Source organism: Ovis canadensis, chromosome 11 (genome assembly GCF_042477335.2).
Source record: "Ovis canadensis isolate MfBH-ARS-UI-01 breed Bighorn chromosome 11, ARS-UI_OviCan_v2, whole genome shotgun sequence".
Classification (NCBI taxonomy): domain Eukaryota; kingdom Metazoa; phylum Chordata; class Mammalia; order Artiodactyla; family Bovidae; genus Ovis; species Ovis canadensis.
Genome location: NC_091255.1, coordinates 28,235,293 through 28,250,738, shown reverse-complemented (window position 1 = coordinate 28,250,738; position 15,446 = coordinate 28,235,293). Strand labels below are relative to the sequence as shown.

Here is a 15,446-nt window from a genome sequence, read left to right as displayed (position 1 = left end):
CCAAGAAACCAGTTCACTGTCATTAAGACTGTGTTCCTTTTATTCTCTCTCTGCCTCCTCGACTTTATCACCATGAACCTGCAGTTTCTAAAAGTAAGTTCGTTTGTAGTTAAAACTAACAATATAGATTTCCACATTTCTAGTTTCACACGGATGCTTTGTTATGTCTAGAAGAGCAACCGTTTCCTTTTTATGGTGCAGGCTCTGGTTCTTCAAAGCTCTTTTCACAAAGCAGGGTCCCCCCCGCCCCCAAAGAATCCAGCTGTGGCTGTTAATCTTGGCTGATAGAGCAACTTCTCAAAACTACAGATTCCTAACCTGGAAAAGGCAGCTAATAACAAAATACACTTTAGTCTACTACTCTTTCTGATGCAACTAACGCCAGCATTTTCCTAAAATTATCCCCAAAGCATCCCCCAATTTTCCAAATTTTAGTTTGCTACTTGGGGAGTAAGAGGACTGGAGAAAACATCAGAAAATACATGATGCCTCTAATTTTCACAAGATGAGGAAGCCAGACAATCTCTGCCACGCATAAGGATTTACACTGAATAATTTTTCATTAAACCACACATATTTCCCCCACCTCACTGGGATCGTCTTTAACAATTCACACCTGTTCATCCATACTCAAGTAAAATGAATTTCCACTAAAGGTGAACTTTGACAACAAGGATGTCCTTCATTTGTTACATTCTGAGAAAAAAAAAATTAATTTCCTTCCAGGTATAGAAATCTATAATACTGCCTAAACGAGTACAGATGATCTGGCTAGAACATCCACCAAGTCCATGTAAACATATATATTATGCTTTTAAAAAAATGGTTGCTTTTAATTAATTGAGAGAACAGAATACTTAACCCTAACTCTAAATTCAAGCCCTTGGCATACAGCAGAACTAAGGGGACACTATGGTATTTAAAGTCATGCCTCTAAAAAACAGTGGGTTTCTCTGGTGGCTCAAACGGTAAAGAACCTGCCTGCAGTGCAGGAGACCTGGGTTCAATCCCTGGGTCTGGAAGACTCCCCTGGAAAAAAGGAATGGCTACCCACTCCAGTATTCTTGCTTGGAGAATTTCACAGTCTGCATGTTGATTTTACCTGATTAACCTGACCATATGTGAAGCCACATCTATGCACATTTACACAAAGTTTGATTTCCCTACCAATAATAACCACAATAAAAAACGGCTAACATTTATTGAGTGCTTACTGTGTGCTACACAGTATACTCAATGGTTTACAAGGATTACCTTCATTTACTCCTCAAACCAATGGAATGAAATGAAAGCTATTATTATCCTTACTTTATAGATGAGTAACAGAGAGAGGTTAAACAATATGTCACGATCACACAACTAGTAAGTAACTAAGTATCACTACAGTGATGCTTGAGTTTCAAACTTCATATAAAAGTAACCTGCTGAAAGTATTAGAGTAATACAATTCAAAGTTCTCCAGCTTAACTTGGAGAACAAAGGCAACGAACTGAATGCAATCCCAGACAAGTAAAAAAATGCTGATTTCATATAGTAGAAGCCTTTCTCAGATTATCATCAAGGTGGCAATGTGTACCATTAATTCAGTCTGATATTTTTGGCTGCCAGTCAAAGCTGCTTGGGTTCTGCAGTTCTCAAACCTTTCTCATGTGGTCAGTTTCCTCCAATTCTCAAAAGTATACACTTCATGAGCCCCTGAAGGCTTTATGTTGTAACACTCTTTGTCCCAAAGGTGTTACATCTTTAAGAACAACCTAACTTACTTTCCATCTGGCAAATGTTAACTACAGACAAAAAGGTACTGACATTATTCTCACAGAAAAAGTGAGGTTCTGTCTGTGAGTTGTTTTGTGCTTTGGTTTTGCATTGTGAAAATATCCATAAGGGCATTTGGAAGCCTTGTTATCTGATAAAGAAGGTAAAATGAAATACGATGCTTTTTGATAACCCATAAACAATATTCTATCGCTGGCAATGAATGTATCTCAGGCTACCCCATGATCATATTACTAGGTAAACTGGAATCCTTACTTTGAGATAAAGCACAGCAGACAGTTGTTAATGAAACCTTAATTGAACTGTCAAAGCACCACCTTTACCAGCAAGCTAATAGGTAATTCACTACTTTTACACAACTGTCCAATACTGATAAGTTATTCCAATAGTTATATTCGGCAGAAAGATAAATCAAGCCTGGTAGACTAAACTGTTCAGTGAGAAATCAGAATGGTAAAATGCTGCATCACCTCTACAAATATCTCTCCTTGTCTACATGGAGGAACAACAATATCCCTCAAAATTATAAGCAACACTTAGCTATCAGTTTAGTACCACTGGGTACACGTCCAGAAAAAGAAACGAGAGCGCATACAGTTTCCCCTCATATGCCATGACAGAAGGAAAATACTTGCAAAATGCATTAGACATATTTGAGCCTAAGTGAATCTTATAATGCCCAAGTAGTTATATGGTGCTTTGAATTAAATGATGTGTCATTAGGAGAATATTTTTATGTTCTATTTTAACCACTTTAGAAAATAGTTGTTTCAGAGTCATTAAGTGCCTTCTAAATTAAAAAGAAAAATCTTCACACAGTTAGTTAAAAAGTAAAAAAAGCTCACTAACATCTTTAGCTTGGGTTTGAAAATACTAGCGCAATTCACTGTGGTCTGTCATTCAAATTTCTAGTTTTAACAATCTTACTTGGGTCATACAGCAATTAAATTTCAAATATAATAAGCAATTCAGACAGCAAGTTATAAATATGTAAATACAAAAATAGAAGAGTATTTGCATACTAAAACACACACCTGGAACTCTTTTCCTTTTTTTTCATACCGAACTGTATTTCACCTGTAACAGCTGATAAAAACATTCAATGCAGCTAAATAGAAAAACTTGGTTAAAGAACAAAGAAGGATCTGACCAGATCAAGTAACCAAGCACAAAGATGCCACAGCACTGTGCTGGGGAGAGAAAAAGTACTCTAGCAGGCCCAGTCACTACCCTCATTGGGCTTACAAATGTGATCAGACAGGGCAAGTACAAAACCAGTGGTGCACAGTGGAAGAGTCACAAATGGAGGTGCTTCAAGTACATGGAATGAACTCCATGGGTGGTAGAAGGGGTCAATCAAGGAAAGACTCTAGAATGGATTCAAATGAAACATTTGGATTTTCATGTACTGGTAATTTAGAATACCACTACTAGGTGGGATATGTTTCAGCACTCCAGTTCCTTATCTCCCTTCCCTTGAAAAAAAAAAAAAGAAAAAAGAAATTCCCTTAGCACCAACTTAAAGTTAAAACTTCTACAAACCCCATCACCAGTTGATAGAAATGAAGAGAAAATAAAACCTTTAGAACATAGTCAAGAATCCTGCAACCCATTTCCCTGTCAGCACATCTCCAGTTCCTAGCACTGTATGCAAAGCACTAAAATGACAGAGCATCCAGGTCGAAGAAAATCCAAACAAATTCTCAGTAAATCAATGACAAAATTGCAATCTTTTTCTTCCCCTCAGCTTTGAAATCCTCCAGGGTTAGACAAGGAACAGCAGTTCACCGTGTAGTCCCTGAGGATAGGATGTGGAAGGGAAGACAGGAAGGCAAGAACAGGCAGGTCCCTGAGCAGAGACTGAAGAGGCACCATTGCCGGCTACCCTCTTTCCCACCAGGAATCCCACACACCTTGGAGAACAGAGGACTGCAGCAGCAACCTCCTTGGAGAGCTCACTGGGAAGACACTGGACTTTACCAGGTTAAAAAAAGATGGATCGGATCACTTAGTAGCCTAGTTTATAAAATCTGAAATGTAAATAAAGATGGCCAGATGTAATGCAAAAATGAAATTCATATCAATTACAGCCTGAAAAGCAATGATGAAAGGAGACGCTTACCAGGCTAGTTCCAAAGAGTTCATTTTCCCTAGGTGATGGGGGCTTTTCTAGACATTAACAAGAATCTTTTTTTAAATCAGGGTATAGTTGAAGGAATCTATTTTTGAAGCACTGAAAACATCAATTCATCTATTCACACCAGAATACTTAAACTCCTTGGGGATTAAAAACTCAGTTCACTCTAGTTTTGATAGAAACAGGACGCTACAATGATAAATACATTTTACTATAAACTACTAATCTTCCTAAAAAGAATAGACAAAATGACAAAATGTTGCATTTAAGAAGCCCTCAGACTTTAAAAAAATATATACTAGCACTAGCAAAATAGAGCAGTTTCATGTTTTAAGAGTACACTCCCTACTACAGCAACCAACCAAGGGATAAGAGCAACTCACAAGCCACTAAATGACACTAAACCATTACACTGAATGTGGGCCACTGCATAGTTACAGTCTACTGACCTCAATTGTGGTACTCATGTGTGATGCTATATTTAATGCATTCTTATCAAAAGGCTAAAGCTACATACTTCCCAACTGTAGCTTTATAGGTTTAAAATAAACCACTCACTCATGAAACGACTTAACTGGTTCAAGTATGAACCCTATCTTCCTTTGGGGATCGCAATCACAAATTACGGAATGAAAAGAGAGAAAGAGCAAAATAGTTGTTGAAAGTATACCCCAATGACCAGACTATGGTAAGGAATCCAGTTTGGGTCAGTTGTGACATATGCTCCAGTTGGGCAACTGATTCAAACTCAATCAAACATAAGGGATGGCCAAGGTCTGTGGAGGGATAAGCGTTCCATGCATTCACCTATTTACTGATTCTCCATTCAGTGGCTTCCTTAGGTTCTACGCTGTAAGTCTGGTAGACAACAAACTTCTGTGAGTTCCTCAACAGAGGGTGCTCCACCAAAACTGGCCAGGACTTCAAAGCTTAAGCCTAGACAGCCAATGCCATCAGGCCTCTTTTACCAGGTAATGAAGGGTGACTTCCTATAGTGGAGTTGAGCAGCTTGTTCCACGTGGGTCGACATGGAGAAAAACCATGAGAAAAGGCCTTGCCCAGCAACCTTGAGAAGAAACCAGAAGTCGTCACTCTTCCTTGGATACTCACCAGACGACACCAAAGGCTCCATATCCAATAGGTCTATCCGGCTCAATATCCAGCTGCTGTTGTGGATGATGCGAGTGCTGATGATGGTGCGCCTTAACTGTGGCAGCTGCGGCAGCCTGTACCTGAGCTGGGGCTGCTGCAGCTGGTCCTGGAGCCTGACCCGGTGCCGGTGATGGGAAGTAAGGCTGCTGTTGCCCAGGGTTTAACATGGCTGCAGCTGCGGCCGCGGCGGCGGCTGCCGCAGCTGCCGAGGAAGTATGCTGCTGCACGGGGTGGACCGCAGCAGCCGACCCGGGATGAAGATGGTGCTGAGGGTGGTGGTGGTGGTGAAGGTGAGGAGGAGGGAGGTGTGGAAGGTGGTGGTGATGGTGGTGGTGGTGCCCTGCTGCTGCCGCAGATGTACCGCCATTGTAAGCCGCCATCATTTTTGCGTTGGCTCTTGCGCCACAAAGAGACATTCAAAAAAAAAAATGCCCTTTGATTGGAAAGCAAACTGGGTCAAGCTGTCATTTGGCCATTTAAAAATGAAGGAAAAAACCACTCACTCCACCTCCAAAAAACATGGAGCGGAACTGGCTTTATGTCTTCATCAGTCAATCCAGACAAGTTAGAGGATCTTGGTGTTTAAGTTGGGGGTGAGCGTGTGTGGAAGGGTGTGGGTTGCCCCCCCAAAAAAAAATAAAAGAAAAAGAAAAAGGAAAAAGGGACCCCTTCCCCCCAGGTTTCCTGCCACAAGTGGATACTAAAACTCCATCCTTAATTCGGGGGAGGTTCCAACTTTGAATGTGGGAATGAAGGCCAAACCTCCCGACCTCCTGAACTCCACACGCGAAAAGGATCAGGTAACACACCACCCTTGGAATCTTGTAAGAGGCTTGACTCATCTACCCCTTCCATTCCAACATCCTTTTCTAAACACCTACCACCTCCTCAAAAATGCAACTGAAAAAAATTCCACCACCCCAAAGTGAAAAGATGGGGGGAAATGTTCAGGGAAACCAGCTTCCCCCCCCCTCGAACTCTCAGGCCTTCCTACATCTCCCCCTACTCCTCGTCAGGTTGACCTGATTGGAGGTTGGGGGGGGTGGGCACTAAACTTTCCCGAACAGAAAAGAGCCAGGGAAGGAGGCAAGAGGGACAGAGTGAGCAGAGGAGGCGACAGGGCAGGACAGAGAGGAGAAAGAGAACCGGGGCAAAGTGAAGGTAAGGAGGTGCGGGGAGGAATGAAAGAGAGGTGGGCAGCACTCGGACGCCGAGACAGAGGGAACCGCCCCGGGAGGAGGTTAGGGTCCCGGGGCCAAAGAATGGGACCCCCGGGAGGCGGGCGGGGTGCAGTCGGAAGCGGACTGACTCCTGCCCCCGCCGCCGGCCGCTTCTGCTGAGGAGGGTTGGGGGGGAGAGCGGGTGGGTCCCCCCGCGCGACGGCCCCCGCAGGGCTCAAGGCTGCTCCGTCTCCCCCCCTCCCCCCCACCCGGCTTCCGTCCCCGCGGCCGCTTTCTCCTTAGCCGCTGTGGCCGCTTTCTCCTCAGCCGCCGCCTCCTCAGCCGCCGGTGCCGCCGCGGCCGGACTCACCTCCCCTAGCAAAGCCGGATAGAGCGGAGCCAGTGGCGGACACGCGCAACCAGCCGCCGAGGCCCCGCCCCCGCCTCACACTGACCGGCTGCCCTAGCCAATCCACGCCCACCTGTCCGCGTCCGCCTCCAATCCTGGGCCGGCAGCTTCAGACAGGCGCACTGTTCGGCCAGTGGCGACAAGATGTGGGTCTCCTGGGGAAATCCCGCCCCCGACCCAGGATGGGCAGATAGAAAAACCAATCAAAAGGCAGAGTTGGGCCTGACCGACAAGGCCAAAAGCGAATTAAACACCAAAGATCTCCGTGACATTTTCTTTCGCCTCTCTCTTTTCTTTTTCTCCTTTTTATTTTTTTGGCAGGAGCAGGAAGCTGCGTGCTAATCCCGCCTGCAAAAGCTGGAGGAGAGGGTTGGAACGAAAGAACCAATCGTGAGCTGGGGAGCAAGAACAGAGCAACCAATCATTGGCTTGAAGAGGAAGTGGGATGAGACTGGAACCAGATAGACATTTCATTTGACAAATGAAAGAGGAAATTGATTTCGGTCCCACCCTTCCGATCTCCTATAGGTCAGGATTGTGGAGAATCGCTGTCATATCAACGACGACCTCCTCAAGGGGCGGGCCAAGTGATAGGGGGTGTGGTTTCAGAGAAGGGGGCGGGACCTAGAGAAAGAAGGCGGAGTCCAAATTATCCATTGATAGGAACCATCTACTATCCCTTTTAGAGACTTCAGGTGTGGAGAAATAGGTGGCGCCAAGAGGGGATGTCGAGCTTCAGACACTCAATCAAGGTTACTCATCAGGGCAATCACAAAAGAAACTCAGACTAATGGTTCATAACCTATAGCTGGTCTTCCATGGCTAATCCTCAGTGGCAAAAAGACATTTTTCCAGTTTTCACAACTAACACGCTCATGGAACAATAGGCCTATAGATATAATTAAAACAACAAAAATATTAAACCTAACCACAAAGACTGTAATTTTATCCCATCTTTCTAATAAATTCTAGTCATTGAAAGTTTACTAAAATAAGCCTTTCACTTTCACATAACCTCACTTGCATAAATCTACTTTTCTTTAAAACTAGGAAATAATAAGCTTATAGAACCTTACCCTTACTAAAACTGTGCACTCAGAACCCTGGAAATCATCATTGATTTCTCTCTTGCCTGCTCACTCCTCCCCTTCTAATCAATCATCAAGTCTTAAACACTTCTGAACACTTAAACACACGGGCTTCCCTTGTGGCTTAGATGGTGAAGACTGTACCCGCAATGCGGGAGACTCAGGTCTGACCCCTGGCTCGGGAAGATCCCCTGGAGAGGGGAATGACAACCCACTCCAGTATTCTTGCCTTGAGAATTCAACTCCGGCTGGCTAGAGTTCATGGGGTCGCAAAGAGTCAGACACAATGGAGCGACTAACAGTGTCACTTTCTATCAAACACACACATACATACACACACCCTTCTCCGCAGTTACCATGAAGTGAAGTGAAGTGAAGTCGCTCAGTGGTGTCTGACTCTTTGCGACCCCATAGACTGTAGCCTGTCAGGCTCCTCCAGCCATGGGATTTTCCAGGCAAGAGTGCTGGAGTGGATTGCCATTTCCTTCTCCAGGGGATCTACCCGACCCAGGAATTGAACCCAGGTCTCCCGCATTGCAGGCAGACACTTTACCATCTGAGCCACCAGGGAAGCCCACAGTTACCATGGTATTACCTAAATGCACGCCACTAGAATCTTTAATTATGACTCCCTGTCTACAGGGCTTCCCAGGTGGCTCAGCTAGTACAGACTCTGCCTGCAATGTGGGAGATCACAGGAACCTGGGTTCCATCCCTGGTTGGGGAAGATCCCCTGGAGAAGGGAATGGCTGCTACTGCTGCTGCTAAGTCAGTCGTGTCTGACTCTGTGCGACCCATACACAGCAGCCCACCAGGCTCCTCCGTCCCTGGGATTCTCCAGGCAAGAACGCTGGAGTGGGTTGCCATTTCCTTCTCCAATGCATGAAAGTGAAAAGTGAGTGTGAAGTCGCTCAGTCGTGTCTGACTCTTAGCGACCCCATGGACTGCAGCCTACCAGGCTCCTCCATCCATGGGATTTTCCAGGCAAGAGTACTGGAGTGGGGTGCCACTGCCTTCTCCAAAGGGAATGGGTACCCACTCCATTCTCTGGCCTGGGTCCCAAGGAGTCAGACACAGCGGAGCAACTTTCACTTTCCCTGCCTATAGGATCAGTCAGTTCAGTCGCTCAGTCGTGTCCAACTCTTTGCGACCCCATGAATCTCAGCACGCCAGGCCTCCCTGTCCATCACCAACTCCCGGAGTTCACTCAGACTCGCGTCCATTGAGTCAGTGATGCCATCCAGCCATCTCATCCTCTGTCGTCCCCTTCTCCTCCTGCCCCCAATCCCTCCCAGCATCAGAGTCTTATCAGATGAGTCAACTCTTCGCATGAGGTGGCCAAAGTACTGGAGTTTCAGCTTTAGCATCAGTCCTTCCAAAGAAATCCCAGGGCTGATCTGCTTCAGAACGGACTGGTTGGATCTCCTTGCAGTCCAACGGACTCTCAAGAGTCTTCTCCAACACAACAGTTCAAAAGCATCAATTCTTCAGCACTCAGCTTTCTTCACAGTCCAACTCTCACATCCATACATGACTACTGGAAAAACCATAGCCTTGACAAGACGGACCTTAGTCGGCAAAGTAATGTCTGTGCTTTTGAATATACTATCTAGGTTGGTCATAACTTTTCTTCCAAGGAGTAAGTGTCTTTTAATTTCATGGCTGCAATCACCATCTGCAGTGATTTTGGAGCCCCCCAAAATAAAGTCTGACTCTGTTTCCACTGTTTCCCCATCTATTTCCCATGAAGTGATGGGACTGGATACCATGATCTTTGTTTTCTGAATGTTGAGCTTTAAGCCAACTTTGTCACTCTCCTCTTTCACTTTCATCAAGAGGCTTTTTAGTTCCTCTTCACTTTCTGCCATAAGGGTGGTGTCATCTGCATATCTGAGGTTATTGATATTTCTCCCAGCAATCTTGATTCCAGCTTGTGTTTCTTCCAGTCCAGCATTTCTCATGATGTACTCTGCGTATAAGTTAAATAAGTAGGGTGACAATATACAGCCTTGACGTACTCCTTTTCCTATTTGGAACCAGTCTGTTGTTCCATGTCCAGTTCTAACTGTTACTTCCTGACCTGCATACAGATTTCTCAAGAGGCAGGTTAGGTGGTCTGATATTCCCAACTCTTTCAGAATTTTCCACAGTTGATTGTGATCCACACAGTCAAAGGCTTTGGCATAGTCAATAAAGCAGAAATAGATGTTTTTCTGGAACTCTCTTGCTTTTTCCATGATCCAGCAGATGTTGGCAGTTTGATCTCTGGTTCCTCTGCCTTTTCTAAAGCCAGCTTGAACATCAGGATGTTCACGGTTCACATATTACTGAAGCCTGGCTTGGAGAATTTTGAGCATTACTTTACTAGCATGTGAGATGAGTGCAATTGTGCGGTAGTTTGAGCATTCTTTGGCATTGCCTTTCTTTGGGATTGGAATGAAAAATGACCTTTTCCAGTCCTGTGGCCTCTGCTGAGTTTTCCAAGTTTGCTGGCATAGTGAGTGCAGCCCTTTCACAGCATCATCTTTCAGGGTTTGAACTAGCTCAAGTGGAATTCCATCACCTCCACTAGCTTTGTTCATAGTGATGCTTTCTAAGGCCCACTTGACTTCACGTTCCAAGATGTCTGGCTCTAGATGAGTGATCACACCATCGTGATTATCCGGGTCGTGAAGATCTTTTTTGTACAGTTCTCCTGTGTATTCTTGCCACCTCTTCTTAATATCTTCTGCTTCTGTTAGATCCATACCATTTCTGTCCTTTATCAAGCCCATCTTTGCATGAAATATTCCCTTGGTATCTCTAATTTTCTTGAAGAGATCTCTAGTCTTTCCCATTCTGTTGTTTTCCTCTATTTCTTTGCATTGATCACTGAAGAAGGCTTTCTTATCTCTTCTTGCTATTCTTTAGAACTCTGCATTCAGATGCTTATATCTTTCTTTTTCTCCTTTGCTTTTCACCTCTCTTCTTTTCACAGCTATTTGTAAGGCCTCCCCAGACAGCCATTTTGCTTTTTTGCATTTCTTTTCCATGGGGATGGTCTTGATCCCTGTCTCCTGTACAATGTCATGAACCTCATTCCATAGTTCATTAGGCACTCTGTCTATCAGATCTAGGCCCTTAAATCTATTTTTCACTTCCACTGTATAATCATAAGGGATTTGATTTAGGTCATACCTGAATGGTCTAGCGGTTTTCCCTGCTTTCTTTAATTTAAGTCTGAATTTGATAACAAGGAGTTCATGATCTGAGTCACAGTCAGCTCCTGGTCTTGTTTTTGTTGACTGTATAGAGCTTCTCCATCTTTGGCTGCAAAGAATATACTCAATCTGATTTCGGTGTTGACCATCTGGTGATGTCCATGTGTAGAGTCTTCTCTTGTGTTGTTGGAAGAGGGTGTTTGCTATGACCAGTGCATTTTCTTGGCAAAACTCTATTAGTCTTTGCCCTGCTTCATTCCGCATTCCAAGGCCAAATTTGCCTGTTACTCCAGGTATTTCTTGACTTCCTACTTTTGCATTCCAGTCCCCTATAATGAAAAAGACATCTTTTTGGGTGTTAGTTCTAAAAGGTCTTGTAGGTCTTCATAGAACCGTTCAACTTCAGTTTCTTCAGCATTACTGGTTGGGACATAGACTTGGATTACTGTGATATTGAATGGTTTGCCTTGGAAACGAACAGAGATCATTCTGTCGTTTTTGAGATTGCATCCAAGTACTGCATTTCAGACTCTTTTGTTGACCATGATGGCTACTCCATTTCTTCTGAGGGATTCCTGACCGCAGTAGTAGATATAATGGTCATCTGAGTTAAATTCACCCATTCCAGTCCATTTTAGTTCGCTGATTCCTAGAATGTCGATGTTCACCCTTGCCATCTCTTGTTTGACCATTTCCAGTTTGCCTTAATTCATGGAACTGACATTCCAGGTTCCTATGCAATATTGCTCTTTACAGCATTGGACCTTGCTTCTATCACCAGTCACATCCACAGCTGGGTATTGTTTTTGCTTTGGCTCCATCCCTTCATTCTTTCTGGAGTTATTTCTCCACTGATCTCCAGTAGCATATTGGGCACCTACTGACCTGGGGAGTTCCTCTTTCAGTATCCTATCATTTTGCCTTTTCATACTGTTCATGGGGTTCTCAAGGCAAGAATACTGAAGTGGCTTGCCATTCCCTTCTCCAGTGGACCACATTCTGTCAGACCTCTGCACCATGACCTGCCCATCTTGGGTTGTCCCGTGGACATGGCTTAGTTTCATTGAGTTAGACAAGGCTGTGGTCCTAGTGTGATTAGATTAATTAGTTTTCTGTGAGTATGGTAGCTGTCCTTTAATCCATCATCCACTGAGAGCATTGCAATCTTTTAAAAACACAAGTCTGACCACACCCCTATCCTTGAAAAGGTCAATAAGTCTAAATAGCCCAGCTGAATCTGCTTCCCGTCTCCCTTCACAGGCTTATATACTCCAGACATTCTGCATTTCTTTCAGTTTCTCAAATGGTTTGTTGCCTCCATGCATACCATCAGCTCCAAACACTCCCCACTCCCATTCTAACTAATACTTCTGGTCTTCACTTCTCTTTCTGAAAAGATTTCCCTAACCCTATGGTAGAATACGTGTTTCTGTTAAATATTTCCATGGCACTACATCCCTCATAGCACTGAGAACTGTTTATTTATTTTGAGAACTCTTTTAATTTTCATTGTTTACTGAGTTTGACCAGGACAGGAAGCTTCTCTGTTCCACTCAGTGTTCCTTGAGTCTGGTTCCTTGAGCCGTGTCTAAAAGGTGAAGGCAATAAAGATTTGTGTGCATTTCTGAGAGCAGAAGTGGGTGCCAATCCAAGCTCTGCTATTTACTAGCTGTATGATTTAGGCAATTTAACTAACTTTAAAGTTCCTGACAATATATGTTCATTCTCTTTCAATCAGAATCTCGGGGTGTGGGGGCGCCAGGGATCTGTTTAATAAGCACTCCAGGTGATTCTTATATACACTAAAGTTTGAGAAGCACTGGCCTAGAGCAAAGGGGCTATATTCCTTTTTTTTTTTTTTTTTTTGAGTCTTCCTAAGGTGTTGGAGAAAACTCTTGAGAGTCTCTTCGACTGCAAGGAGATCCAACCAGTCCATTCTAAAGGAGATCAGTCCTAGGTGTTCTTTGGAAGGACTGATGCTGAAACTTCAGTACTTTGGCCACTTCATGCGAAGAGCTGACTCATTGGAAAAGACTGATGCTGGGAGGGGTTGGGGGCAGGAGGAGAAGGGGACGACAGAGGATGACATGGCTGGATAGTATCACCGACTCGATGGACATGAGTTTGAGTGAACTCTGGGAGTTGGTGATGGACAGGGAGGCCTGGCATGCTGCAGTTCATGGGGTCGCAAAGAGTTGGACATGACTGAGCAACTGAACTGAACTGACTGATAATCTGTTATCATGACACAATCTAGGCATACTGAGATTCTCCTGGAAAATATACTCTGCATATTAAAAAGCAGAGATATTACTTTGCCAACAAATGTCCATTTAGTCAAGGCTATGGTTTTTCCAGTGGTCATGTATGGATGTGAGAGTTGGACTGTGAAGAAAGCTGAGTGCCAAAGAATTGATGCCTTTGAACTGAGATGCTGGAGAAGACTCTTGAGAGTCCCTTGGATTGCAAGGAGATCCAACCAATCCATCCTAAAGGAGACCAGTCCTGGGTGTTCAATGGAAGGACTGATGCTAAAGCTGAACTCCAGTACTTTGGCCACCTCATGCGAAGAGTCGACTCATCTGAAAAGACTCTGATGCTGGGAGGGATTGGGGGCAGGAGGAGAAGGGGACGACAGAGGATGAAATGGCTGGATGGCATCACCAACTCGATGAAATCACCGACTCGATGAACATGAGTTTGAGTGAACTCTGGGAGTTGGTGATGGACAGGGAGGCCTGGCGTGCTGCAATTCATGGGGTCGCAGAGTCGGACACGACTGCGGGACTGAACTGACTGACTGACTGAAACTTTGTTTACTTTTCACTCTCTAGTATAGCACCTGGCACCTAGAAAGGGCTCAGTGCATGTGAAATAAAGAAATACATCCAAACCACCAGAAAGTTATTGCATATGAAGAGCTATTTATTCCTGCCACAAATATTTGCTGAACACCAACTATATCTAGGTATTGTACTAGGTTCAACAATACAAAAATAAACAGTGAAGTGTTAATCATTCAGTCGTGTCTGACTCTTTGTGACTCCATGGATTGTAGCCCCCTCATCTTCTCTGTCACTGGGATTCTGCAGGCAAGAATACTGGAGTGGGTAGCCATTCCATTTTCAGGGGGTCTTCCCGACCCAGGGATTTACCCTGGGTCTCCTGTACCACAGTCAGATTCTTCACTGTCTGAGCAACCAGGGAACCCCAGGGAGATGCAAATTAATAGTCTCTTTCAGGAAGGAGCTCTCAGTGTCTGATGCAAGAGTTTCCAAAATGATGTGTGCAGGCTCTCAGTGGTGCACAAAATGCACCACTTTCTGGGCTCCAGAAAGAAATTAGTACAACTTCTATTTCTGCTCTTTTTTATTTCATCTTTTTAAAGCATCCATTTGGTCAGTGTTTTATAATGTACATAATATACAGAGTAGTGTTCATGTATATTATCTATAAATAAAAGTATGTAAATTGGAGATTTGTGCTCCAAAAATTTATCAAAAGTATTGGGAAATCACTAGTCTAGTGACCATTAGGTCATTTAGGTCAGCACTGTCCAGTAGAAATATAATAAGAGTAACATAAAAAATTTTTAATGTTCTAGTAGTCACATTAAAAAGACAGTACTCTGTGATGACTTAAATGGGAAGGAAATCCAAAAAAAGGGGGTGTATAATACGTATAGCTCATTCACTTTGCTATACTGTAGAAACTAGCACAACATTGTAAAACAACTATACTCCAATAACAATTAAGTTTTAAAAAGTTTAAAAAACTAATTCTATTTGTAATTTAATATTTTTATATAACATGCAAAATTTGTTGTGTTAAATATATAATCAATGTAAAAAAAGATAGTGTATATATAGATATTCATATAGATACTAAGTCTTTGAAATCTGGTACATATTTTGCATTAATAGCACATCTCAACTGATTTAAAAATTCGATTTCTTCTATCATACTGCTCACGTTTCAAGTGCTCTATAGACTCATGTGGGGCTTCCCAGGTGGCGCAGAGATGAAGAATTTGCCTGCCAATGCAGGAGACGCAGGTTTGATCCCTGCATTGGGAAGATCCCCTGGAAAGGGCAACGTACTCCACTATTCTTGCTGGAGAATCCCATGGACAGAGGAGCATGGCAGGCTGCAGTCCATGGGGTCACAAAGAGTTGGACACGACTGAGTAACTGAGTGCACCCACACAGCCTCATGTGGCTAGTGGTTATCTTATGAAACAGCACAGATCTAGATTATGAATTTGAATCCCTGCTCTGCCACCTACTAGCTGTATGATCTAGGGCAAATTCCCTAACCTGTCTTAGTCTGAATTTCCTTGCCCATAAAATACAGAGGAACCCTGACTTCTCCAACTGTTGTGATGATTCAAATAGACAGTCATGGAAAGCACAAGCCCAGGGCTTGCCTGGCTCCTCTTGGGTGGCAGTAAGAGGAGTGGTTATTATTAGCATTACAATCCAAGGCAAAGTGTCGTATGTGTCAGATGAGAAACATACTTCAGGC

General features: G+C 43.7%; 1 protein-coding gene across 5 annotated transcripts in view; it reads right to left on the bottom strand.

Annotated features, from left to right (window-relative positions):
• The window catches only part of NLK (nemo like kinase), a 127,274-nt gene extending 120,613 nt beyond the window's left edge, over window positions 1-6,661 (bottom strand). For 4 of the 5 annotated variants that reach the window (XR_011259765.1, XR_011259766.1, XM_069602948.1 and 1 more), the window contains exon 1: window positions 5,024-5,924. Coding sequence is in view for 3 of the 5 variants with exons in the window: in XM_069602948.1 (XP_069459049.1) it covers window positions 5,024-5,481 (458 nt within the window). In the remaining 2 variants the exon portion in view is untranslated. Of the gene's footprint in view, window positions 1-5,023; window positions 5,925-6,595 lie in introns of those variants that run through there. The other variant, XM_069602949.1, reaches the window with a different exon arrangement.
• Between the last annotated feature and the right edge of the window lie 8,785 nt (window positions 6,662-15,446).